The 26669-nt window shown below is 41.0% G+C and overlaps 3 protein-coding genes and 1 pseudogene across 6 annotated transcripts; 2 read left to right on the forward strand and 2 right to left on the reverse strand.

Annotated features, from left to right (window-relative positions):
• Nucleotides 1-2808: 2808 nt before the first annotated feature.
• On the reverse strand, nt 2809-3885 carry LOC105054336 (probable aquaporin TIP5-1; annotated as a pseudogene).
• A 3833-nt stretch (nt 3886-7718) lies between these two features.
• Nucleotides 7719-12425, forward strand: LOC105053985 (VAN3-binding protein). 3 transcript variants are annotated; one of them, XR_012135351.1, is made up of 8 exons: nt 7719-8249; nt 9322-9697; nt 9791-9934; nt 10051-10100; nt 10178-10235; nt 10340-10554; nt 10740-10901; nt 11315-12423. XR_012135351.1 is itself a non-coding variant. In XM_073245640.1 (7 exons), exons 1-7 carry the CDS (start codon nt 7959-7961, stop codon nt 10743-10745), a joined length of 1140 nt encoding a protein of 379 aa, XP_073101741.1. In that variant the 5' UTR covers nt 7719-7958; the 3' UTR covers nt 10746-12425. The 3 variants fall into 3 exon arrangements, 2 of the variants coding, with proteins under 2 accessions (XP_073101741.1, XP_010933648.1); XM_073245640.1 differs by having other exon boundaries at nt 10740-12425; XM_010935346.4 differs by lacking the exons at nt 10740-10901; nt 11315-12423 and having other exon boundaries at nt 7722-8249; nt 10340-10727.
• An 85-nt stretch (nt 12426-12510) lies between these two features.
• LOC109506397 (uncharacterized) lies at nt 12511-13491 on the forward strand. The gene is made up of 3 exons (XM_019853532.2): nt 12511-12751; nt 12848-13000; nt 13197-13491. The coding sequence occupies exons 1-2, from the start codon at nt 12746-12748 to the stop codon at nt 12998-13000; spliced, it is 159 nt and encodes a 52-aa protein (XP_019709091.1). The 5' UTR covers nt 12511-12745; the 3' UTR covers nt 13197-13491.
• Nucleotides 13492-17746: 4255 nt separating this feature from the next.
• Nucleotides 17747-24229, reverse strand: LOC105053984 (coatomer subunit alpha-1). Of its 2 annotated transcripts, XM_010935343.4 has the most exons (5): nt 23905-24228; nt 23529-23815; nt 22535-23029; nt 19289-22243; nt 17747-18233 (listed from the first exon to the last, which is right to left on the reverse strand). In XM_010935343.4, the coding sequence occupies exons 2-4, from the start codon at nt 23734-23736 to the stop codon at nt 19293-19295; spliced, it is 3654 nt and encodes a 1217-aa protein (XP_010933645.1). In that variant the 5' UTR covers nt 23737-23815; nt 23905-24228; the 3' UTR covers nt 17747-18233; nt 19289-19292. The 2 variants fall into 2 exon arrangements, with proteins under 2 accessions (XP_010933645.1, XP_029123107.1); XM_029267274.2 differs by lacking the exon at nt 17747-18233 and having other exon boundaries at nt 19053-22243; nt 23905-24229.
• Between the last annotated feature and the right edge of the window lie 2440 nt (nt 24230-26669).

Genomic DNA, 26669 nt, shown 5'->3' on the forward strand with positions numbered 1-26669 from the left:
AGGTCAGGAGTCCCACTGGTTTGGGACTTTTTGATCAGGGTTTCATATCGATGGATTCTGATGTCCGATTGCCCATCGAATTTGGACTCAGTATTTATGAGAGATTTAATTAATGATTTGATCACTAATTAACTCAATTTGATTGAGTAATTATTTTTGGATCAAGTCCAATTAAATTGGATTCAGTTGGGTTTGACCCGATTAGGTTAAGTATTGACCTAATCGCTAAGGTGGTTTGGTCCCTGATCTGATCAGAGGTTGGGCTTAGTCAATTCTTGATTTGATTAAGATTTTATTGAGCCTAATTAAGCCTAATTGTGTTGGGTTTAATTTAGTCTAATTGTGTCTAACCTATTTTAAATAAGGTTGGTTCAATTGGATTTCAAACCACCTTGACTAATCTCCCTGCGCCACCTCACTTCACATGCGCCCATTTGAATTCACGAAAAACGAGTTCTCATGAATTTTTTCCCATGCAGAAGCCATCCCACACCCCTTCTTTGTGTGCCATTTTGAATGGATAAGGATGAGATTGGTTGGCCATTCAAATTCAAAAGATGTTTGAATTTGAATGGATAACAAATCTCTGTGCCCACCCTTTATTTTGTGCGCCCTTTCTTCCACACGAGAAAAAATTTTTCGTGTAAAGTCTCCATGCACAAATATGCCCACGCCCCTCTCTTCTCACGCATAGAGTGGATAAGAATGAGTTGGTTGGTATTTGAATTCAAATTCGATTTGAATTCAAATGAGCAACCACTTATCTTTATCCTCTCACGCGGAGAAAACGCTGCAAAGACGCGTTTGCTCTCTTTTTAAAAGGAAGAGAAGATAGAGCGTGCGCTAATCTGATGAGAGAGAAAAAGGGTGCGTGAGAAAAGTCTCGTGGGTGATTAAAGAAAGAAAAAGAAGAGAAAAGAAAAGAAATAGGAAGAGGCGCAGGCTTTTCTGAGAGTATCCTAGGGTTTCTGCCTAGGGTTCGAGAAGTGAGAAAGTGAGCTACGAGTGTCGTGAGCCCACCAGATCTCAGGGAGAGATTCATCAACCTCTCAAGTACCTCTGCTGATAATCCGGAGCATCCGAAGAGTCGGCAGATCAAGATCGAAGTAGTTCGATCCACATCGGCCGTCAAAAGGGCTCAGCCACGAACTAGCATTCGTGAGGAGCCGATTAGATCGGGAGCTTCGTGTGGACGATCCGCAGAGACCAGACACTGTGTAGCTGCATTGCGATGATCAGACCCTCCCGACGGTGATCAGCTTACGGCGATCGACTACCCGCACAAAGGTAATGTGTTCTGAACACATAACAGTAAAATATTTACTGTAGAAGTTTGAATTTCAAATTTAAATGCATGCTACATATATATCATATTTAGATCCTTGTGTAGGGTTTATACATGTTAATTAATTAGATTAATTAATAATTTTTGCTGTAAAATAGTAATTTGAAAAAAAAATTAAAATTATCATTTTATCCCTGCACTCAATTTCACTTCAATTTTGTGACTCTCTTGCTTACCTCAGCCATATGGTCAGTCGAGGTCGAGGTGGTGATCCACAACAGTAGCCCATTACTCTCGAGTTCGAGCTCAAGTTGAGATCATACGAAGAGTATAAAAGTTTAGGACTGGGAGCAACCGGATGTTGAGATCTCCTACCTTACCATTTTTATTGCATCTTCTTCATCGCCATCCATAGAATTCCTTGTTGCAAAGGTTAGTAGCCCTTTAGTTCATCGATTGTATATAACTCATGCTCCAAGATAAAAGTTTGATCTCCATCCATCTTATCTTTATACGAGATGTTCTAGTCAACTCGACTGTGGGGTCCCCAATAGGTTAGTCCCATCTTCATCATTCCTAATCTTTACCTAGCTCAACTATTGTCTTTTCTTAGCTTGTTCGCATGTTGGAGAATTTTGAAGAAGACACATTCTGCTCAGCTCATCTATAGATGAGGAGCGCGTACATGGAGACACGTTTCGCTCAGCTTATCTATGGACAAGAAGCACGGATCGGAGAATTTCGGAGATGATGTGTTCCGCTCAGCTCATCCATGGATGAAGAACGCATGTTGGAGAACGGCGTGGAGATGCGTTCTGCTCCGCTTGTCTGTGGATGAGGAGTACGCATTGGAGAATCGTATGGAGATATATTCTGCTCAGCTTAACACTCCGATGAGGACTTTTTGCAGATATTCGGATGGAGCTCCGACGACAGTTTTACCTCGATCATCCTTATCTCGGTGGATCAATTTTAGGTGTATAGATCAGAAGCAACACTTAAGTTTACTGTAAAAGGCAAAAAACTTGTACATGTGAATTGTTCTTTCTTCTTTTTTTTTGAATAAATAGAGAATTTTATCTGCAGTTACAGTTCGAAGACCAAAAGTATATATAAACCGAGCCTCAATCACAAGTGAAGAACTGTTCTTTCAGTGTTCAACGACCGCAGTTTCTATGAGATTCTATTAAGGATCATAATTCTCACGTATAAAGCTCGGATCGATCCATTCAAAATGCATTTAAATAAGCTGCCTAAAACCTTACTTCATTGCTGTCACATCTCAAGGCATTTTATTTGAATATTGTAGAGAATTCACGAAATGTGGAGGTTAACTAGAGAATTCTCTAATAATCTTAGTAGCCTTGCTTCAGGGATTTAAGCAACTATTGATCCCGTCTGTACCATCTTCTAATAATAATCCGTTGTACAATTTAAACTACCTCAATACTTGAAACTGACATATCAAAAACTGAAGCGATATTAATTTGAATTAAACCAACGTAAATTACCTGGTTGGAAATTACAGTTACATGTATATCAAACTGACGACAAAAAAAATTCGAAAAATAATTATGAGAAAGACACCGCCTAAACAACTAGGGCTTCTCCATGCCCGGAATCAGAAGCAGAAGGGAGAGACGGGTACACGAGATTCTGGTGCACCAGCGCGGCCCACGCTGCCCCGACCAAAGGACCCACCCAGTAGACCGCTTGGTTCTTGAAGTCCCCGCTGATTACGGCCGGTCCGAAGGACCGGGCCGGGTTCATGGACCCGCCCGTTAGCGAGCCGGTCGCCAAGACGCACGCGCCCGCCACCGTTCCAACGGCCAGGGGCCCCACTGCCGACCCGGCCGAACAACACCTCGTCCTGCTCCCACTCTGGTCGGACGCCACGTACACCGTGTACACCAGGGCGAACGTCGTCACGCTTTCCAGAATTACCCCTCCGAATCCCGTCATCTCAGTCGCTATCCCTGTGGTATAGGAGTCGCCTGCCATAAGGCCATCTTAGTCCATTTCCTTCCAAAATTCATCAAAGAAATATATTTAATTTCTTGTTGTTTGCTGACCTGGCCAGCGGAGGCGACACGTAGGACGAGGCAGGCTAGGATGGAGCCCACTAACTGAGAGATCCAGTAAAAGATGGCGGTCGGAACGCTGACGTAGCCTGCGACGGCGAAGCCGAAGGTGACGGCGGGGTTTACATGGCCACCGGAGGGGTCGGCAGCGATGTACACCGCTGCGAAGAGCGCGAAGCTTTGCGCCACTGCCGTCGCAACCAGGGACGACGCCTCCGATGTCACGTCCGGAGATAGCATTCCTACAATCAGAGTTATGAATCTTACAAATAAAACAATTGAAAGACAGACACACACACAGATGGAGGGGGGGGGGGGGGGGAGCAGGGATGGTGGAGCCGACGGCGGCGAAGACGAAGACGAAGGTGGATAGGAACTCGGCGAGATAGGAGCGGAGGGCAGGGAGAGAGAGGGACTGCTGGAACTGACTTCGGAGAGAGGAAGTCATTTCTCTTCTACTTTGTGTCGAAGCGGCCAGCCAACGAGGGAGGAAATGGAGGATAGCGAAATGTGTGGAAATAGAAGAAGGGAGATGGTTGGTGGTGTTTTAAAGAGAGAAAGGGTTTGGGTGGAGGGTTATGACCGTCTGGGGAAGGACGTTGGAGGTCGTTACTGGCGGTTTTCTATCCCCTACGTACGGTTTGGTTCGATGGTTTGAGATGTACGTTGTTGACTTCCTTGGGAAAAAGAGGGCGGAAAGTCGAGAGATTTCACAGAGGTGCACCTTGGATATGGTAGAGCTCAGGGTCTCGGTGAAGCCGGGGTCCGCCAGTCCTGCAGGCCCAATTTAAAATGGGTTAGGTAGCTTGTCCCAAGAAATTATGGGCCTAGATAAGTGGGCTTCAGACGTTTGTTAGGGAGAGAAAAGTTGGTTCAATTTTTGCCTCTGTTTCAAGGACAATAGTTATCATATAACCACGATTATAATTTATGATATGAAGCTCAGCAGGAAGAAATTATGAGGGCATGTTGCATGAATATATATAGCATGCTTAATAGATATATGCATGAAGTATTCAACTTATTTAAGTATATGGCTGGAGTGTATCTACCGAAGCTAGAGAAACGAAATCCAAAAATTATAAACATTAGATTTGTGAAAAAATAGTAAAATCAACAGTGATACATTGGCTATGTTATTTTTGCGGACCAGCCTACTGATCTCTTGCCAGACTGCAGTCTACCGTGTATAGACTTCTCATTTCCCTCCCATAACCAGAGAAGTATTTTTTTTTATTTATTTATTGAATAGTGGCCTGGATAGAGACACCAATAAGATTATTGATAATCATCATCTAATATAATCATGAATAATAGCTGTTAATTCTTATTTTTAGCATATCTCAATCAATATGGCTCTAGGCAAATAACAACCATTATAATTGTTATAATGTCAAAAAATAATTTTAGAAGAGAGAATTGCTTCAACTCTTTCTTATCACCATTACAGTATCTCTGGGTGGAGATACAATGTAGATATTGTTCTGAGGCATAAGGCATCCAAGCAGGTCATTAGGCGAACCAGCCAAGGTCATTCAAATACCCAAAGACAATGACGTGACAAGTGTTCTTTCCGCCTTGTAAAATCCTGTAGCATGACAAGACTACGTGTAGCGCATTTGGGAGCGGCCTGTATCCTTGTCACTAGCCCGCTATAGTACTAGCTCTCAAGCTTTTTCTCCTATTTTATTGCAGCGGTTAAGGGCAATATCCGTTAGTAAAAACAGCTGTCCCTTCAGTATTCGACGTCCAATCCGCCACTCCGTAGGCGGCGTTCCACAGCCTTTTGAAGCAAGGACGAAAAGAAGGTGGCTGCCATTCCTATCATAGCCCTCACCAGACGTGTCTGAATTCTTGATGCTTTGGCCCCATGCCAAACGTTTTTTTTTCTTTTCTTTTTTTTTTTTGAGATGTAAGATGGAGGAAGTGAGCCACTTCCTCCATCGTTCTTTTATTAATATATATATATATATGAAGCCTTTTAAATCTTTATCCAACTCAAAATGCCTCTCCCAAATGCTTCATGTATAACAATACTAAAGAACGTCCAAGATAAACCGGAGATTCTGGCAGTAGGAACCCAATAACGCCAATAAAAATAGTCCATCACGAGCTATCGCTTCCTCCACAAGCAAGAGAAAAGATGGAAGCAGATGCCAACCTTATCCTTTTAAAAGTTATGAATCAAAAGGCATCGAAACCTCACCAGCACCAGATTCTAAAGTCCGACCCACGACAGAAAGGGTCGATAAACTAATACAAGCTTTCAAGTTTGTCTTTTGTTCGGCTTGCAGGGGGATGGGGCATGCAAGAGACCGTCTACACTATCAATACCTTTCATATTGATGGATGCTCATGGCCGGCTTGGTGTCACGCTTTCCTCCTCGCTTTGATGATGATGCTTTTCCTTTGCTGTATATTATCTTAAAGATATTTAAAACTTTGAGTAAGACGAGACGTTTGACTCAACTCGTCTCTCAGGTACAGGCTTAGCATCGTTCCGCAAATCACTTGTATTCATCTACATAAAATGAAGTTGGAGCAGGGCCCATCTGCATCTATATTGTGTGTCAGCTTTGCGTACAAGCAATGTATAGGATCAGTGTGGCTAGCTTTGGCTCAAACCGCTGCAGAGAATATATAGGGGTCTCCATTGGCTGCAAAAGAATCAACTTTTTTCTTTTTCTTTTTCTTTTTTTTTTTTTGGGTGTGTGTGTGCGCATGGGTGTGGATAGAATCAAACATATCTTAATTATCTGCCTACTGATTGTCTTAAACTTAAAGATAATTACTTAAACATGCATGTTCCAATGGGACAGACTATGTGGCCCGAGAAAAGATAACTCTGGTGTCTTATTCATCTTGGATTCAGATGGTGTGATGTGAAGTATGACTCATGTGGAAATGAAAGTGTGTGGATTTAAATGTCCGCACACGAGGATGTGCAGCTGGAGCAAGGGAGAGAATGTGCTGATGACCTTTCTTTGTCACTTTCGGCCAATGGAATGGCGCACACCACACTCGAACCAATTATTTTAGCTGAATTATCTCTGTTTGTTGCTAACTTGCAATTGTGGGAAATCTCTTCAAAATGATAAAAAATGCTAGAATATGAGAAGTGTTGTAGTGTAAAAGAAAGAACATCATTAGTTCTATATTGATTGGAGTCAAAAAAAATCTAATTTATATAGAAAGAGATTATCTTTTTTACGTGAGGTATTTTTTAACGGACAAAATCATTAAACCCAAAAATGACCTATACAATCTTCGAACTATAGATCGTAAGTCAAAACGGACAATACCTTATGTGCTGAGTCATGAACATAGCAATATTGATGCTAGAAGAAGGGTATACTACCGAGCTATTAGCAATCACTCATCTAGGTAAGATTAATTGTATGTTGGCACAATCACTTTTTAGTTCATACTTTCATGGATAAAGCTTTCAGCGGCCCAACGATCAGAAATGATCCAAATATCGCAGACTCATCCACCCAAACAGAGCCAAATTATAAGTAGTTTTCAAGGTATAATCTATCCTTTCCTCTTCCACCAACACATAAAAACCCCCAAGACTCCAAGTGAAACGAAAGTGAAAGGCCACGGCAAAACAGTAGACCTGTTGGCGACTGGTACATAATTCCAACAACAATGTAACCATCACCAGCCAAATTCGCTGCCCCACCGAAAGTTCCATTCCATCACCAATAATGGACAAAAACGAAGCCCTCCAAAAGCAACGTATCGTCGCCACTCGTCACGTGAGACCAAACAAGAAACCATCAAACAACATTCCCCACCCTTTCTCCATCCATTCGTCCCGACAAATTAATCTCCGCAGCAAGCAAAGGCGTAGGGAATCGCGCGGGAACGCACGAGCCCACGCCGGGTTAGCAGGATCACATGTTGCCGAGATTTCTTTCTTTCTCCCCTCTGAATTCTGAAATGGAACCCAACGTGCAACAGAAGAATTGGAGGAGAAATGAACGCCGGTCTCTTGCACTCCTCTATACCCTTTTTTTGAGGAGTCCAAGGTTAGATTAATTATTGGATCGCTCAAGTCCGAGTAAATGATTCAACCCCGGCCAAACATAATTATCTAATTTGATCGAGGGCGTCATCAATGGATGTCTCTTGTGACGATATAAAAAGCTATATTTAATTATTCTTATAAAAATATTTACAGTTATACTACAGATGCCTATGCTGACATAGTTATCATAAAATATTATTTATTTATCGTTGAATTATTTTTTCTAATTGATAATAATGAATTATATATGATGTTATTATGATCCTCGAGACTTCTCGCACCCGGATCACCGGAAATTCGAACGAAACACAACGTCGAGATTTTTAAACGCTGCCTTCACGCCAATGACCCCATAATGAGTTCAGCACTCCACTGTTCACCATAGAAAACAAAGGCCAGAAAAAGGAGAGCAGAGGGTTGTCCACTCCCTGTCTCCATTGTGCTCCGTGTGGCCTCCCTCGCTATATATAGCCTACAATAGGAGTCTTCCAAGTGCCAGTTAAAAAATTAGAGGGAGGAAGAACAATCTATAATATTAGTAATTGGAGGAGGGACGGAGATGGGTTATTTTTGGGGGAGAAAGAAGAGAGCGGATATAGTTATGCTGGAGAACGATGTGGGAGGGGAGGAGGAGGAGGTGGTGGTTGAGAAATTGCCGGCCATCCCTCCACCGCAGACGCCGAGGGAGCCGATGGAGTTCTTGTCGAGGGCGTGGAGTGTGTCGGCGTCGGAGATCTCGAAGGCGCTCCTTGCCTTCACCAAGAAGAGCAACTTCGTCGTCGATCGCCTGCCGGAGATGATGATCCCGGAGAACTTGGTTCTCAGTGCTGCTGCTCAGAGTCAGCATAGAGTAAGCTAGTCTTCCACCAGAAAATTTGAAACTATTATGCCTTCCATCAACGGTAGTTCAAATTTTCTGACCGTTGAAATAATTCTCGTTTACTTGATTTGAAGTAGATTTTGGTTAGATGTTTATATTGTAGAGACATCAACCATTGTCGGTCAGAAGGATTAGGTAAGATCTTGGTTAGATTGTTTCGTTACTTCTGCTGTTAAAAGAAACGACTTTTGTTTTATGGAAATCGAGACCATGGATCATGTAAGGATGTGGTAGTGGTTGCAACAGGAGTACAGGACCACAAGTGCGACAGGCCAGCATGTTGCAGTTTTAGGGCCCTCTAGTATTCTGGATTGCTATGAGTACTCTGCGGATAGAAATAGTAAATTTACAATCTTTTGAGACAGAGGAACGTGACATGATAACGACTGTCTTTGGAATACAGGATACTAATCATAGCAATAAATTTCTCGATTTATCTCTATAGATTTTTAAAAAAAAAAAAAAAATTACAGTAAAGAATTTATAAATGCCATATTAGTTATGTTATGATGATATTCTAAACACCTTTGAGACATACCAACGTAGTCATTTTTGAAAGATAATGAATCGATTCTTAAAAACAAATTCTAGGGTAAAATGATTGTAGTTTGCTTTGAACAGATCTCTAAATAAAGAACCAAAGCAAACGAACCAAATGAAAGAATTTCCTCAGTTGGTGGACGCTTTTATTGAGGCATCTTATACATTATTAGGTCGACAAACTTTAGGATTGGCCTACTTCCTTGAATTGTTGGGACCTTTCTAACCCTTTTCTAAATTAAAAAAAAAAAAAAAAACCCTCCTCCATCAGGGAAGGAGGAAGGTTTTAAGATGGGCAAAATTCAACATACACATCCATGAACTCAGAATGAGTTTATTCAACATACACATCCATGAACTCAGAATGAGTTTATGCCCAAAAATTCCAAATTGGCATCCAGGGCTCAAAATTTTATTTTGTGCTAATTTTGCCATTATGAGCTCCTTCTTAAGAATTATTTTGCATTCTCAACTCACTTCCAATGCATTATTATGACTCCAGCCGTGCACGGGCACAAACTCAATCATCACACACCGTGCAACAATTGGGAAATGGTTTCACCGCAAGGAGCCTAACAGGTTCAAAACAAATAACAAAGAGAAGGATCGAGCAGAGAAAGCCCGCATCCATGCTGCGGTATCAGTAGCTGGAGTAGCTGCAGCAATTGCTGCCATGGCTGCAGGCACAAGCTCAGAGAATCAAAACTCAAAGATCAGTGCGGCCATGGTCTCTGCCACCGAGCTCTTGGCATCTCATTGCATAGATATTGCAGAGCTAGCAGGAGCCAGCCATGAGCACTTGGTCTCTGCTATTAGATCTGCAGTAGATGTTAGAACCGCAGGTGATCTGATGACTCTCACAGCAGCAGCAGCAACAGGTTTGGAGTTGCATCCAATTCCTAAGCAAGCACTCTGTAAGACTGTTCTGCTATCATTTAGTTCTCGACTGCTCATTGATTTTGATCCATCAGCATTACGCGGAGCAGCAGCATTGAAACTGAGAGTGCAAAGAGAAGCAAGGAACGATGCGGAGGTCATCCCTTATAAAAAGGGCCAATTTGGCAGTCCAGATATCTGGTGTAAGGAAGGCGAGCTGCTCAAACGCACGAGAAAAGGTACAATGTTCCAACTGGGACCATGACCTTTGGTCACACTTATAAGTTTCTAAATGCAGTTGAAGGTTCCCAAGAAAAGAGCAACGATTAGATAATGCATTTCATTCATGTTGCAGGGACTTTACATAGGAACAGAGTATCAGTGTATATCAACAAGAAACCACAGGTAGGGAGCTGAAATAACGGATATCACAATTTACTTTCAGATAACATGGCCTCTAATGCAATTCAAATTAATTGTAGGTCATAATAAAGCTTAAAAGCAAACATATAGGAGGTGCACTTTCAAAGAAGAAAAAGAGTAAGTTCTAGGATTCACCTAGTATACTTAGCACTTGAGTCAATTAATTTAGCCTGCAGAAATGGAGGCTTCGGAGTATTCTGACCACAATCTGTGATGATCAGGTGTTGTTTATGGTGTGTACGATGAGGTCCCAGCATGGTCAGGGCGTGAAAAGGATTGTGCTGAAGAGAGATGCTGTTTTGGCTTGAGAACAGCTCAAGGACTCATAGAGTTCGAATGTGAGAACAGGACTAGCAAACAGAAGTGGGTGGATGCAGTGCAAAACCTGCTTCGACAAGTAACTGATAGTGCAGAGCAAGTAGAGCACTCTCTGGAAGTATTAAAACTCACCTAGTGTAGTTTATTTACAAATAGCCAGCTTTGCCCACAAGGCAATATGTAAGAACAGTGAAGTACATAGATACTCAGAAAGCAAAGAAATTTGGCTGTTTCTCTACTCAGAAAGCCCATATCACTGAGTCATTAATAAAGATTGTGAAGCATTCTTCCTCTTATTGATAGAAATGAAGATTGTGAAGCACGATGCAAGGAGACCACATAAAAACCAAATAGGATATCAAACAGAAGAATCCTTATGCAACTGAATGAATGGAGAAGTTGAACAAATTGCAGCAGTTTAAAACATACCTCCTTCAGAAACAATGGTCTTGTTTGATTCATAAGGTAACACTCGAGGTTAACAGCATGATTTTATCGCTTGTGCCAAACATTACTTTTCAAGGTTTTCCAATTCCTGCACAAAGCTTCGTAAGATATCTCTTTGAAAAACTCTCTCAACCTGCTTTGAAAAATAAAGCAACAAACTGGAAATTATTAAATTTGACATGGATGTAAGGTGGCTACTTTTGTACAGAAGTAGGAAGTAGATAAAGAGAGAAAAATGCAACTTCATATCCCATGTACATTCCGTGAATGGTTTCATCTGATGAGATCAACTCAGAGGCATGTTCAGTTTCAGGAGCCAAAACATGATCTCCTGCCAAAGCACAATGTTTCTAAACTTACAACTCGTTTTTTGTAGCTTCATTACGTATCTAGATACTTGCATGTTTCACTGTAGCATGGTTTCATGACAGCACAAAGAGGTTGGGGGTTGTTGGTGGAGCGATCTCATCGGACAGAATGGCGTAGGAAAGTTATGTCCTTATCTCTCCTTATTCTCCATCTAGCAGGTTATTTCAAAAGATCCTCCTATATATCTCCTATAACGGTTCTACAGTACTTGCTGATATAAAGTGCAAAATAAGGTCAGCCCTCCATGGATTTCCCCACAAGATCTATGATGCAATTACTGGACAATGATAAGTTTACAATTGCATGCACTAATGGAGTACAATTTTTAAGTTTAACTCAACATGTAAAATGCATCCAAAACAGTATAAGAATGCAGTTGTCAGCACACAGCATCTGCTATGGGATATTCCATTATTGGAATCGCAGTGAGCAACTCTTTGTTTGCTCCAAAAAGAACAAAAAGTAAGAAATATTTTTGAGGCTATGGGGAGTGGATCAAGTCATGGATGCTTTTAATTACGAACAGGTTTCGTGTAAACAAATTCAACAGAGCATATCACGCCTGCTTGGAACATTACTTGCAAGAACAGCAAGAACTGCAGTGTCGTATTTTCAGTCCAGATAAGCTACCTGCCCAATTGGTCTTTCCACCTTGAACAACTTGGACAATTTCTTGGTCATTGTTGATCACATCTCACGGGCAACATGCAGGATCAAAAACAAAACCGTCGAATTTTTAGGAATCTAATACACAAATTTTCAGGGTACCAACAACCGTTGAAATGGTGAACAAAATATCTAGAAATGAATCCAATTTCCATTACCTTCCTCTTTATCCTTTTCAACTAAGAATGCAACTAGGCTATATCAAAGATTCATTTCATAGTATCAACAACCTGATTTCGACCGCAACTTCACATGAAGAAAATTTGAATCAAATGATAACGGTTAAAGAAAGTAATTGCACGCACCACCTGAAGTAGAATACCAGAGTAATCTGAGGAACAAACACATCCACACTGCATAGGTTTCCTCCCTCGCAAGTCGCAACGCAATACATTCCCACAGCTTCGATTAGAACCCTAACTCCCATCCATCCACACTCTCCCATCCCTATTACTTCCTCAAATTAATAAACAAAAACCAAGATTTTTTTTTTTTGAAAAAAAGGAAGGGAATGCGTCCATTCTACGGCGGCGGCGGGTCTTTCGGAGATTCTGGACGAATGGAGCGCTCCGGAGAAGAAGTCCCCTCGCCATTCGGTTCTTCGTTTGGGCTTTGGGGTGGTGACTCCTTCGGTTCAGGTAATGTTGCCAGACCGGCATCGGTTCAGGTCCTGAACCGGACGGAACTCGCTTCACTCCAGATGTCCACCATGTGGTGGTGACCCGATCGCAACGAGAAGCTCCCCAGTTCCTCCGTTTCCCGTCTCCTCTCGCTTCTTGCCTTCTTCCTCCGCTTTGACCTCGCTCCCCGATCGGCTTCAAACAAGGATGCCGGTAAGCCTACGACTCCTTGAATTCCCAGGATTAGGGATTTTTCTAGAGTGATCCATGGAACAAAATTGAGTAGGTTTTCGTGCTGTTGGGTTCCAGATGAGGAGATTGATGGAGGTGGAGCCGCCGGAGCCGCCGAGGTATCTGATCGGCGCGGCGATCATGATGGTCGGAGTGGTGCTCCCGCTGGGGTATATGATGTTCCACAACAAGCGCGTCCCCTCCTCATCTTCCTTCTCCAAGCAGACGTAGGTGTGCCTTCGATGTTGTTCTTTTTTTTCCTTTTCTAATTTTTTTCTTTCAAGACTTCACTACTTGTGGATCTTGCAGGTGGTAATCTGAATTGACCTCCATTCTGATTTTTTTTTTTTTTCTTTCCTTTCTGGTTCTGATTTTCCGACTGCAATTGAAATTTTTTTTTTCCTTTTCTTTTGAAATGGGTTTGCAGGAATAAAGGACTGATCTAGAGATACCAAATGGGCTATATTCTTCTGCCCATTTATGGCTCTATTCTTTTTCCTATTTATCTTGAAGAATTGGAGGAGAGGGGAAGGAGTGAGAGCAAGCTGGTAAACTGGATGAGGCCGCTTTATTTTATTTTTTGCTCGATGTATCCTTGTGTCCACTAGATGGTTGATGTAGTTTCTATGCGGTGTGTTGTGAGAGTTGCATAGTCTTCTAGCATGACACATTTGCTTACCTATTTTAGGTGTCATTCAGTAATGAATGTTGCTTTACTTTGATTGCTTTTGACATGAAAATGCTTGATTAGCCATTTCCTTTGATCTGAGCATGGTGAGATAGTGGCAGCCTTGCAGTCTCCCTTTCATTAACTTTATAAGCTTTAGAAACTGTACAAGAACTTGCAGGCTAATGGATGATTAAGAATCATGGTTGGTAATTACTGCTGATCTTGCAGTTTCTTGAATCTCCATTCAGTTTATCCACTCTTGTGCTACACAAAGTACTTATATTGAAATATTATAGTTGTATTGAATCTATTATTTCTGCCAAGCACAAAGAAGATCGCATTTTGCTTTTTCAATAAAATTGTTACGTCTTGTTTTGGAGATCCCTTGCCTATGCATCAACTCATCTCAGATTAAAGTAAGACATTCTAATGGCATATTAGCATGGACATGGAAAAAAAAAATCATGTCAAATAGTTCACTTAACTCTCCCATACTTGTCTCTTAAGGACTTGTTTGAGAATTGTCTGTCGGATCCAGCAGGATCACAAGGGGAAGAGAATGCTGGAGAGGGAGAGAGGGAGGTAGTGAGAGAAGAGAGAAGGAGATTGCTGGGCTTGCAGGCCGATCCTGGTGTGATGTAAAAGAGACATCTATAGGTTCCTTTATTTTTTTTGGGTTAATCCAATGGGGATGGGGGCCCTTGACTTCTTGCCCTCTCCCTCTACTCTCCCGCTGCCTCCTTTTCTCTCCTTCGGCACTTTCTTCCCCTCCCGATCCAGGTGGATCCATTTGCAGATCATTTCAAAACAGGCCCTAACTGATTTTTATCTCTTTTCAAATTCTATCCCACGAACCTTAGTCATAAATCTGATAACTCTCAAACTTCTTATTTCCAAAACATGCATTTGCATATGCCTGTTTGGTAGTATACAAAATTGTGGATGGTAGGCATTGGAAAAGCAGAAATCCTATCTGGGTGTATTTGTAAGCATATTCTGTTATTCTATCTGTGTGTATTTGTAAGCATATTCTATTATAAAAGCACAACCTTGGTTACAACATTTATCAACCATTAATGGAAATTTAGTTTTTGCTAATGTACTTTAAATTGTCTTTGACTTAATGTTGATGCCTATAGGGAAGATATGTCATACCGTATCGAACCGGATGGTATGGAGTGTACCTTGTCGATTCGAAATTGGTACATGGTATGAGAAGCATACCAACACTTAATATGCCGAGCCAGCCCCCATACCGAGTGTACTGACGTAGTTATAGGGTGGCACCGGTATGGGGCCCGGTATTGGGACGGCATACCTTGCCTATAAGGTTAGTGTAGCATCAAATTGGTGAACGTTAATCAAATTATCCATTGAGCAAAGTAGTGGCTTAGCTGCATGAGATAAACAATCTCACCTTATTTTTGTGTGACAACAGTGTGCAACCACAGAATTTTGTTTGGAAGTCCTGCCTGCATTAGATGTGTCTATTGTGTTGAGCCCGTGGTTCAGTTCATTTTGGGCTTCCTGAACACAGAAATCCCTGGCTTCCTGGGACAAAAAGAAAGGCAAAAATTGGATATTAAACTTTGGAAAAAAAAACCTATAGTTGTTTTATTTTTCAGACATTTTAGTGTTATTTCCAATTCTCTTATTTGATCACTTTCTGAACATAAAGAACTTGATCCATCAAGAAACCTTTGTCTTCTTGATCTGGCAACCTCCCTACAATCAAATGATCATCTTAAATTTGTCATATTAACATCTTCCTTCTTCTTTCTTTCCCCTTTGATGTTTTGCAATTCTTTGGTCCAATTTTTGATTGTCTAATGTCTAATACATGTGATTTTGGATGGCCTCTGTAATAATTTGATCAGAAAAGAGATTAGAAAATAACAAATTAGACAATATCAAGTTCGGTTGATTACCTGCTTTACCAGGGATTTCTGAAGTTAAACCTGGATAGAATCTCATTATGAAACCCATGGTGTATGCCTTTTTAGATATTATAATAGTTGTGAAGTATCAATATTGGAATTCTGGACTAACAGATATCGAGGCTTGCTTACTACTTTAAGGATTTGAGTACATCTGCTTTTTGGTGGGCCTTGGTGGAGCAAGTAGCCAGATGTTGGATCCAGACAGAATGGTAGTTGAAGGAAATTGTAGCAGTGTCTTGCATCGACACTAAACAATGAAAGGTAAACTTGCAAACTGAATGGGATTGTCGTGCAGCATGTCTCCAACTATAAGGTATGATTACAAGGCCAAACAGACACTGAGACTTGCGAGGCATGAATTTAAGTTCTTTGTGGACTTGCAGATGTGCTTTTAGAATTGGAAGCAAGATATCATTGAGCGCTCCTTTTTAATTTGTATCACAAACTCTGCTCTTACTATCGTCGTTAGTGATATATCTAACATCTTTATTTTTATGTAAAATTTGTTTTATTATCTTTAGTCCATTGTCCTCTTGTTTCACATTACATTCCTGCCATAAAAATAGTCTGATAGTCGAGTTTAAGGTACAATGTTATTTTTCCTGTTCTAGCAATCATTGAAGGGTACTAGTCCAGGGTTGTCTATTAGCCTAGAGAAAGAATTGGTCTCGGCAATATTTACCAGTGTTGCAAAAGAGCTGTCATGAATAGCACTGCCCTTTAATTAAAACTTGTGCATTATCTTGTATTATGTCAACCATTTGCTATTTGTAGCTTTCATGAGAAGAAATATTACATCTGGTTCGGATTGAACTTTTAGATATCTAATGTTGCATTTCTCCAGAAAATTTGGATACCTTGCATCATACGTTTTGGGATATTGACATAGATGATAAATGACATGTTAATTGAGCAGTGCTCTGGAGTTTCTTGTTATCATGAAAGATTGTTTTTTCCACGGATAGTTGTGGAAAAGTAATTAGAAAGCTTGGGGAGGATGGTTCAGCGGTAAATTTCTTCAAAAAAGAAAATATCAGGTGTAATCAATGATGTCAATTCGAAGGTTATGGTCGTTTAATCAGTGGCCTTCTTGTTTCTTCTTATAATACAGTGGGAAAATCCATTTTTCTGCTGCAATTTGCTTGTAAGGTGATTGGAATATTAGTTGCTGTTAGTATGGCTTTTGTAAGAGGCAAATCCAGAAAGATAGTCGAAGATCAGTGATTGCTGATGAGGACATTATCCAGAGAACTGGCAACTAAGGGACTTCTTCTGTGAAGATGCTTTGCTTTTTCCTGTGATGATTGATTTTCTTTTATGTAAAATGTAGCAGTTTGGTGCAAATAGAGAGATGATAGAGGTAGGATATTTGTCAAAATGCTTCTAGGCGTGCCTCCAGAGACAATGAAGTCGCAGTTAGATCCATTTAGATTCCAGAAGTAATGACAGGGCAACGCCAACAACTAGAGCAATATGTTGCATTGCTCTCAATGGTGTTGGATCCTATAATTTTACAATAGATTTTTATTTCATGGAAGGAATGATAAAATTATATTGGTTGGTTGAGGCCCGTGCGGTTCTTTTTCTCTCTTCTTCTTTTTTTTTTTTTTTTTTGGGACAGAGCTCTTCTTGTTTTTGTCTTTATCTCTATACGCTTCAAAGCCCAGCTAGTGTTGTTCCATGACGAGGGTCAGTCTCAAAACATCATACTTCCATTTCATCTATTAAGTTGCACTGGGATATTAGCTTTGAAGATCTATTTCCTCAACTGATGCCCGAAGTCCATTTGAGAGAGGTGGCTTGCGGTCGGTTGCTTGCTTCCCTTGACGAAATTGGGGATGGTTTCACAATGATGATCTCATCTTTTTTATTAAAAAAAAAAAAAGTATTTTTGTACTTCAGCTGGTCTGAGGGCAATGTGTTGCAAAACTATGGCTGCCATTGTCACACGTTTTGCTCGCCTTCCAAACAGGAATATATGCTGTACTGAGAATTAAAGATCAGCTCTAATTAGTTCTTCACTCCCTTATCGATGCAAGGGAGCCGTTCTGACGATTTCAGTGGCAGATGGGGGTGTCGGCAGCAGCAGACTTGAAGCGAAGCATGTGCAGAGGGCCTCGTGCGCACATGATCAGGAGTCCACGAGACCAAGGTGCAGGTTTGCCCTGCGAGCCGGTGAAGAGACCGCATGGAGATGTGTGTACAGTGATCCCACAGGTTCATCCCAGGCCGTCAGCATGCATCTGAAAGCACATTCGGCACCTCTCTCTCGGTTGGCTCTCTGTTCCGGAACTGATGATCAATTTGAGCTCCCAGGCATGTAGGTTGCACAGCATAGAATCTAAAGTCCAGATATCCCCCTTGCTGTTAAAAAATGCAACACATTTACCATCTAATGGTGCAAAATTAACGTTTTAGTTGTTTCCTACCATGAAAGGAGGTTCAAAAGACACAGCAAATATATTCAAAACCCAATGCAGATCTACTAACAGGAAGTGTACAATTGTCCATGATTAGCAAAAAGTAGTTCTCCGGCCAGCCCACCACCAACACGAATCAGAATCAGGAATGATAATAGAACTCAATGCAAGTCCATCTGCCGGCTGATCTTGATAAATGGAAAACATGGGACCGATGGTAACCATTCATATCAATTTTGACAGGCAACCACAGCTGAAGAAGCCATTAAATTGGAATAGATTTATCCAACGGTACGCTGCTGCGGACGGTGCATAACTTCAACCACTAAAGCAACAGACACAGGAAACCAAGGAGAAAGATTGGATTTTAGAAGGCCGGCCATGAGCTGCCAATTTCAGCCACAGATAGCTTTCTTCATAAACCAACGGCATGTCTGCAAAAGAAGAAACGTCAACCAGTGTTTCAAAGCATATCATTACAAGCTTGACCTCACATAGCCCACACCTATTATACTTTAATTAGTTACTAGCCAAATTGCCATGAAATGGATAGCGTATGCAAAAGATCTCACTCACACAAAAGTCTTTTCCAACTTCTTACTCCTTTTATCTGTAATAAAATCGTAACTGGTTACTGCCACTTCACTTCTTCAGTACAATCATTTTGAACTGTCTTAGCCTCCAATTAGCCTGAATCACTTTGATGTCGCATTTTCTTATTCAAATTAACCCTATCTCTTCAACTTTCTGTTGAGAAATAAATCCTATGTTATTGACAGTGGGCTTGCACAAGATTCTCCAAGCTAACTTAAAGAACAGAGGTGTTTCAATCCCCTACATGCTAGGCTCTTGCTAGAACAGATGGTAAGTGAAACCAAGATATTTTTCAGTTGACAAAATGTTGAACAAGAAAATTATGTCATAAGCAGTACACTTGACGTTGTTAGTTGACACAGGTATTAATTATTATGATTTCAAGCCTTGCAAGGTCATTTTTATGATATGCAAATTATTCACTGTGCAAGTTGTGGGCTCCAGGCAGACGAGTCCATGAGAACTGCACAAAAAAAACTTTATCATGTGAGTGGGATGTGATAGGGAATTTAGTTCCAAAAAAAGGCTCCACAGTTCGGGCATGAAATCTCCCACACGACATCACAAACCCAGGAAGATACATGATGTATTAGAATAACAAGCACAAAGAACCCTGCACATCTTTAAACAAATACAAAGAAAATAAAAGCCTCACCACATTTCTGAAGTAAAGGAACCTCTCACATTGCCCCTCTAAAAAAAATCTGCATGAACTAATCAAAATTGTACATTTAATAAGTCACTATCTGGCCCAAAGAACTGAGCAAAATGCTCTAAAGCAACACTTCCTATTTTTATTGTTTCACCTTTCACAGTCTGTTCCAAGGCAAAGATATAACATGACGTTCTTAAACTAAAGAACACAAAAAAGAAAGCCATAATATAAACCTAGTACCTTTTTATCTTGTCTGCATGGGAGAACAGAGTAGACCCGACGCATCTGCACCCACCACTGCCAGCTCACAAACAGCACAAATCTGCCCCTCCGTAGCTGGCACAAAGCGAGCCCCACAATACGGGCAGCAAATATCCTTCTGCCCACGGTAGATTGGAACAAAAGTAGCCCCACAAACTACAAATGGATTCCTGTAATCATAATTCAGCTGGTTGGTATCCTTTTTATCGCTGCAAGCCTGCAACACCTGCCTAGCCTTCTTTGATTGGGCTTCAGTAGGACTGTTCTCCAAAAGCATCCTAGCAAAATTGGCTGCTGTAGCAAAGTTCCCTCCCCTATAGCAGCTACTCATTGCGCTTGCAAGCACCAGTCTCATGTGAATCTTTTGAAGCTTACAGTTGGTGAAGTAGGCTGCCAACTCCTGCTGACGAATTGCATCGTCCTTGATTTCCTTTCTTTGGACTTCCATCTTCAAGCCCAGGACATACTCTCTCACTATCTCAATAAGCTCCTTCACTTCATCAACTTCCCTCCTCGAGTCCACCACCAAAAGTGGGATAGTGTGCAGGATACCGAGAAATTGCCGCAAAGCCTCTGGAAATTTTCCCTCTGTTGTGACTCGGTAAGCAGCCTTAAGCTTCTCATCCATCTGTGAAAACTTAAAAACAAGTTCTGGTGGGCCCCTAACATTAGGACTGGCAGACTCAGTCCAACCCTTCTCAACAGCAATTAATATCACTGGTGCTGTAGGAAAAGCACGAAGATATGTGTGGCTACCTTCATAAAGATCCACAAACGATGGCTTTAAGGGAGCAAAGTTCTTTATGCCCAGTTGTCTGCTAAGCAGGCGCATGGCAGTGTCGAAATTCCCAGCTGCCACATGGTCCCCTGCCAGAGAGGATTTCTGAACCCAAATCTGGCTTACTGGCATGCCTGGTGTAGGAGCAACAAACAAAGGTGAACGAGCATTGGTGCTAGCTTTTGGTGTTTCCATATCTGGTGGTAATTCCAATTCTTCGAGGTCCCACCCTCCTTCCTCATCATTCTCTTCATGTGCTTCACCATCCTCAACCTCTGCTACTATATCACCATTCGGAATCAAGCCTTCAACATCAACAATATCCAAATCCTCATCACCCCAGTCAGCACCAGTAGCTTCTTCTTCCTCATGTCCTGCCCTCCCAAGATTCTCCAACTCACCTTCAAAGATACCTCGCATAACCCTTAATAATGGCCAATCGCCACTGCACATGAGTGGCTGAGGTGGCATCAGAAGAGAACTGACTTTTCCTTCAGGTACAGAGGGAACATTATCTCCCAATTCAGCTGCAAGCCTGTCAGCAACTTCAGCAAGCCCATGAGTGGCAGCCGTGACATATGCAAGAGGCAAATGGCCAGTTCTCTCCAAGATCGTGACACGTTCCTGAACGTCACCTAGATACATGGCATTGTGGAACTGGCCCATCACATCATTTTTAATCTCAGCTATCCTCAACATTTTGGACAGTTTTTCCATGTTCCCTGTTACAAGATAGAGAAAAGATAGCCTCTCAAAGTTTTTAGTCTTCTGGTATGCATATTCCATAATACTGGTGTTTCCCTGTCGGAGAGCCTCAATGCCCAACCTGTACCAGTAATCTTTCTCATCTATCTCCTTTGCTGAAGCAACGGCAATCTGAATGTTACCACTTTCAAGAGCCAGGTTGAATCGGGTTCTCTCATCTTTGACAAAATGGAGAGCTACTTCCGGGAAACCTTTCTGTTGCAGATACGCGATCACTGCCTGTCCACATAGCTGTGAATGCCTTATCATGCTCATCACATGGTCGTATCTTTTTCGCAAAAGGGCAAGCTTGAAAATGTATTCTGTAGCATCAATTGATATAACCCGATTCTTCCCATCACGATCCAAGCAGTAGATACTGCTACCAGAAACATTGGTTATGTAAATAGGAACATCGATGGTTCTCACGATTCCACTGTCCCCATTAGGAAGGCAGTACTTAATATGGTTTAAGGTTGTATAAATAAAGACGCCATTCTCATCCCAGGCACCACTTTTCACACGGATGGTCTCATGAAGCATGCAGCGGTGTGTAAGTTTCTTGCTAGCAATGACTATAGCATGTTTGCTCAACAAGGCAACAGACTCCATGTCACTTGACCAAACAACATATTTGACAGATGGGGTCTGAAGTTCCCCAAGAACCAGCCTCTGTTGGAGATCAAAGATGACCACCCTATCCTCGGCCCTACACAATAGGTTGCCTGTCCCGGCATAAAATATTGCATCAGTAGCAACAGGAAGAGAACTCTTTTTAACAATCTCATTCTTAAGGTTCTTCACCAATGCTTGATTGTTACTCTTGTCGAGAACTGCAAACCTGTTGCGAGCTATGAAAACAGCTGAGGCCCCAGATCCCTTCCTTGCTTCCAGCACACAATCACCCCTTCCGGCAGAATCCTTGGGAACAATATAGAGTTCATATGAACCCCCATCCACATCAGAGCAGAGCAAAACAGCATTCTCTGTGGGGCCGTAAGACAGTGTTCTGGGCCCCTGATTCAAGCTAACAGAACCAGGCCTTCTAATTGGAACCACTTGATTATCCTTGTGGGCTGAAAACTCATAGAACCGCAAAAACCGATCTTTGACATAGTAGAGAGTATCTCCACTCACAGAGAAAGCAGGGCGCTCTCTCTCCAATTTAAAAACAATCAAACCACTGTCATGACCAGCTGCCAGAAGGTTCATTTCTGGATGTGCAGCAAGAATCCAGAAACGGTCATGCTCACGGCGAAATGTCTGAATACCAGTGCGTTTTGTAGCATCCCAAATGCGGATGCTTTTGTCCTCTGAGTTTGACACAATAATATCCTGCTTTGCATGGAACATTACACAAGAGACATTATTCATGTGCCCTCTCAATGTGTCCACTTCCCAAGCCTTCGTATCTATATAACAAGACAAGTGACTTGAGTTATTATATTTCTTCCATTCTATTTAAAGACCAGAAGTTATATTAAAAGTTTCCTTGTTTCGTTCTTGAATATTCATTTAAAATATATATATATATATATTGTTTATTCATTTTATTTTCATGATACTCATAAGAATCTATGCATATTCCCCAGATTCAACATAGATTAGTAATTTAGTAAACTTTTTTGTGTTGTTTCAAATTTTCCCTTTCCATGGATACTATAAAAGACACGAGGAAGCTTAGAAAGTGCTTTTGAGCTTACCATTCATTCGCCATAGCTTCAGCTGCCGATCATCTGCTCCAGACACAATAAGAGGCAAGCTTGGATGAAATGAGGCCCAGTTGACTCCACGATCATGACCTTCCAAGACATACTTGACAACAGCATCAACTCCACCAAACAGATCGGTGTTCATCTGGCTTAGGCGCAAGATGTCATCAGCTGGAGAGACCGTCTTCTTCCTCAGCGCACCAATATCCCAAACCCGGACCGTCTGATCCAGGGAAGCTGATACAACCAGGTCCTCCTTTGGATGGAACGAGGCACACATGACATAGTGGTTGTGCCCTGTTAACACTGAAATGCAGGTGCGAGACTGCCAGTTCCAGATTCTAATTGTTTGATCATCGCTTGCACTGACAATCCATGGATACTCATCATGAAATTGGACTGTCCGAATGTAATCGAGATGCCCAAGAAGGGTAAATAGGCACCGATGGGTCTTGTAATTCCAGACCTTGATCTTGTAATCATCTCCTGCAAAAATAACGCATTAGTGCAATTGCAAATATGATGCAGACACCAGACTTGCACACAGAAATTGCATAATGCGAACTCACAGTTCAACTTCATAAAACTTAGAAATCGCTATTCATTTCCCCATACTTAGGATCTCAAAATATCAGATGAAAGCGAAAGAAAGCGAAGTTGGATCTTTTAGGCTTTTCAAAGGATAGACAACAACATCAAACTCAAAAATAATTAGGTTAACATAAAAATTAGATAAGCAAAGAACACATTCCAGCATTAACTGTATGCACAATCACAACCTACATCATTTGTATGTAATTCATAAAGAATTGAACAGGACAGCCCAGATCTACATATATTATGATTAAAACCAAGATCATAAGAATTTCTTTTAAGCTTGGCAGATCTAAACCAATATTTTACATTATTCACAACCAATGTAGGTATAATAGAAGGCCATCCGTGAAGAGAAGATTCTCATGACAAGAAGGGGAAGACGAATCACCTCCGGAGACGAAGAGCGGCTGAGATTTATGAAAATGAACACCGCGCACAGGGCCGTCGTGCTCGTCGAATCGGTCGATGAGGGTGCCCATCCGGTAGTCCCATAGCTGGATGACGCCGCTGTGTAGGCTGGCGAGGATCCATGGCCGCTTGCTGTGGAAACTCAGCCCCTTCACCCGATTGCTCTTCGTCTCGAACTTGGTCAGCATCTCCCCCCTCCTTCCTTCCTCCCTTTCGCCGCCTCCTTAAACCACCTGATCTCCGGAAACCCTAACTACCCCAAGAAGCCTGCGAGATCCACAGAAACCGATCAAAACGATCCAGATTAGAAGAGCGGATCTGGAACCAAGTAACGGCGAGAGAAGAAGGACTCTGACCTCGGAATCTCAGATCTGGATCTAGAGAGAAGGCGGAAATAAGAATGAAGAGAAAGAAGACGGAGAGAGGTAGAGAAGAAATTATCTCCGTCGGAAACGAGATTGCCGTTGCCGCGAGAGAGGAGTAGGGGAAACGCACCACAATAAGATCTCTCCCGCTGTTACCATAGACTATCACCCCTTTCTCTTCCACTTGCTGTTGTTTTATTTTTATTTCTCAATTATTTTGTGCTGTTGCGACCAATCGAAGAGATGTGGGGAGCGGTGAGTTGTAGTCCTCTTGTATCGGAAAACTTGAAAGGCGTCACGATTTGGGACTGTTGACTCGTCGGAATATTTTAGATCGTTGGATGGCGACGGCCGGTGCTCTGGGTTCGCAGCGTTTGCTTGTTCGGCAGTGATCTGCTGTGAGATCTAGTAGCGCACCGCGGATGTACAATATTTGGCGGTGAGAAATCCCGCGCTAGCCACGTAATCTAAAGTACATGCTCGTCTTTTGCCCACTTTGATACTTGATACTGTGTATGTGCATGGGCCGCTGGGGGCTCGGATTAGATATGGGCCATGTGAACCTGTAGGTACTGCAGTGTTTGGGGATCCATATAGAATCATCATGATAATTTAAAATTATCGTATGATCTAAAAATTATTATATTAATCACTAATGATTTAATATCATCATGTTAAGTAGGTTGATTCAGTGATTAAAGATCTACAGATATTTTTAAATAATTTATTTAATATTTTATCAAAATTTAAAGTCACCGATTTTATAATACCAAACTATCAATAATATATTTTATAAAAATATAATTATTAATCATATATAATATATTATAAATAAAATAATAATATATTTATTAATATATTAATAATTAATAGATTTTATAAAAATCAACTCTATTTTATGGAATGAACCATGATACTTCCGACCCATTTGCTCCTTTCCACACGCGCCAGACAAGCACACACTCTGACACACCGAATACTTATCTATGCATTAACGTGGGTACCAAGAGAATGTACCCACCATCCAACCCAACATGTGCTGAAATCATGCTGTGTATTCGTAGGCATGTGACAAATTCAACAAGATTGTAATTACTTTGATTGTTAAACGGAAGGAAGCTGGACGGTTCCATCTCAAGCATACACAAACCGAGGCATGACACGCCCCTACCAAACATGCAGTGTTATAAGCCGCTATCACATATCGTTGCATAACAATACATTGGACAAGCTGGATACAAGACTTCAAGCATTTAAATCCCACACAATTTGGCCATATTCCTTATAGTTTAGTTGCTTTTTGTTGAAGACTGAAGAGAATAGCTGCAAGTCGACATCATTATCCAGAATGCGTGGTCACTCTACGGAGGGTTCTGATTTCAAGCACTCCAACAAGAAGTCGTGGGCAAACAAAGGGTAGGGGTATTGATCTGTTGCAATGAGAATCGAAGGATCATCAGAATTTCCGTTATATGATTTAAAATCTGAGCACAACCCAGTAGACATCAATTATCAAAAGACGAAGAAAAAATGCCAACTCTGAGATGACCTATGGCGATCTGCACTGGCAGCCTAGACATAGGGTCTGGAAGCAGTATCTGGTCCGCTAGCCTGTAGTGGTGCTGGGGTGGAGCCAATCTTGAGAGTTCAATTGAACCTGAAAGTTTTGATGTAATATCCTTAAGAGCATATAAATATTATCTAAAAAATTATATATATATATATATATATATATATATATATATATATATATATATATATATATATATATATATATTATAAAATAAAAAATTTTAGTTAGTTTAGTAATTTGAACCCCCACCTTCCATCTCTCATGTCCTAGGTTTGAATTCTTTATCTTACTTTTTTTCTCCTTTTTCTCTCTTTTCTTTCTCACTTCTTTCAATTAATGTAATGTTATTAAGTTTATTTTTATTTATTTATTTATTTATTTTAATTTATATATTGAATCTTCGAAGTGAAAATTTTGACTACGCCACTGTTGATATAACGTACTCGTCTATTAGGTTTGCCCATATTGTGGAGAGGAGGCCACCTTTCCTTAAAATTTAGCTTCGAATTAAACATTCTCCAATAGGAGTTGGGGCTCTATGGTCACCCCAAGGGAGGTAGCTAGGCTGGGTCGATTCCCTCCAATCCCAATTTGTTTATCAAAAAAAAAAATTTATTGATATGTATCAATTGCCCGTTTGCTCTCATTGAATGTTAGGTAGAGGTGTAAATAGGTCAGATTGAATCGGATCATGAGTGATCTTGACCCAATCCAGTTCTTTGATCAGATCCTAATGTTGGATCCAGACCCAATCCAATAAAAGATCGGATTGGATCGGATCAGGTCCATGATCAAAAATTATGCCTCATTGGATCATTTATGTCGAGTCGAGTCCATATATAATTCTGTCTCAATCTAAAAAATTTGAATATGGTTCGAACTCAGTTTCAGATCAGGTTCGGTTCGTATAATAGACCAACATATGAGAAATTATGACAAAAAAATATATATATTCTTTTATCTAACCTATTAATTTACAAGCAATTCATAATTTTTAACTACTAGAGCTCAATCATTATTTAAAAAAACTTTCGCATAAAATCCTATAAATGAATGAATGCCAACTTTGATATATTACTATAAAAAACTAACTAAAATATAGCTATAATCCAGGAGGGTAAAATGAATACAAAAACCAACTTGAAGATCATATTTAGTTCTCTGCAACATCTCTTTTTTTTTT

The sequence above is a fragment of the Elaeis guineensis genome, chromosome 11, assembly GCF_000442705.2.
Source record: "Elaeis guineensis isolate ETL-2024a chromosome 11, EG11, whole genome shotgun sequence".
NCBI classification, from domain to species: Eukaryota; Viridiplantae; Streptophyta; class Magnoliopsida; order Arecales; family Arecaceae; genus Elaeis; species Elaeis guineensis.

What these genes read in the sequence shown, in the direction of transcription:
- LOC105053985 (XM_010935346.4), top strand. Translation starts at nt 7,959, where the DNA reads ATGGGTTATTTTTGGGGGAGAAAGAAGAGAGCGGATATAGTTATGCTG. An exon ending in ATATCAACAAGAAACCACAG is followed by an intron (nt 10,101 to 10,177) that starts GTAGGGAGCTGA and finishes AATTAATTGTAG; the next exon opens with GTCATAATAAAGCTTAAAAG. An exon ending in ACTTTCAAAGAAGAAAAAGA is followed by an intron (nt 10,236 to 10,339) that starts GTAAGTTCTAGG and finishes TGTGATGATCAG; the next exon opens with GTGTTGTTTATGGTGTGTAC.
- LOC105053984 (XM_010935343.4), bottom strand. Translation starts at nt 23,736, where the DNA reads ATGCTGACCAAGTTCGAGACGAAGAGCAATCGGGTGAAGGGGCTGAGT. An exon ending in GCCGCTCTTCGTCTCCGGAG is followed by an intron (nt 23,030 to 23,528) that starts GTGATTCGTCTT and finishes TTATTTTTGCAG; the next exon opens with GAGATGATTACAAGATCAAG. An exon ending in GAAGCTATGGCGAATGAATG is followed by an intron (nt 22,244 to 22,534) that starts GTAAGCTCAAAA and finishes CTTGTTATATAG; the next exon opens with ATACGAAGGCTTGGGAAGTG.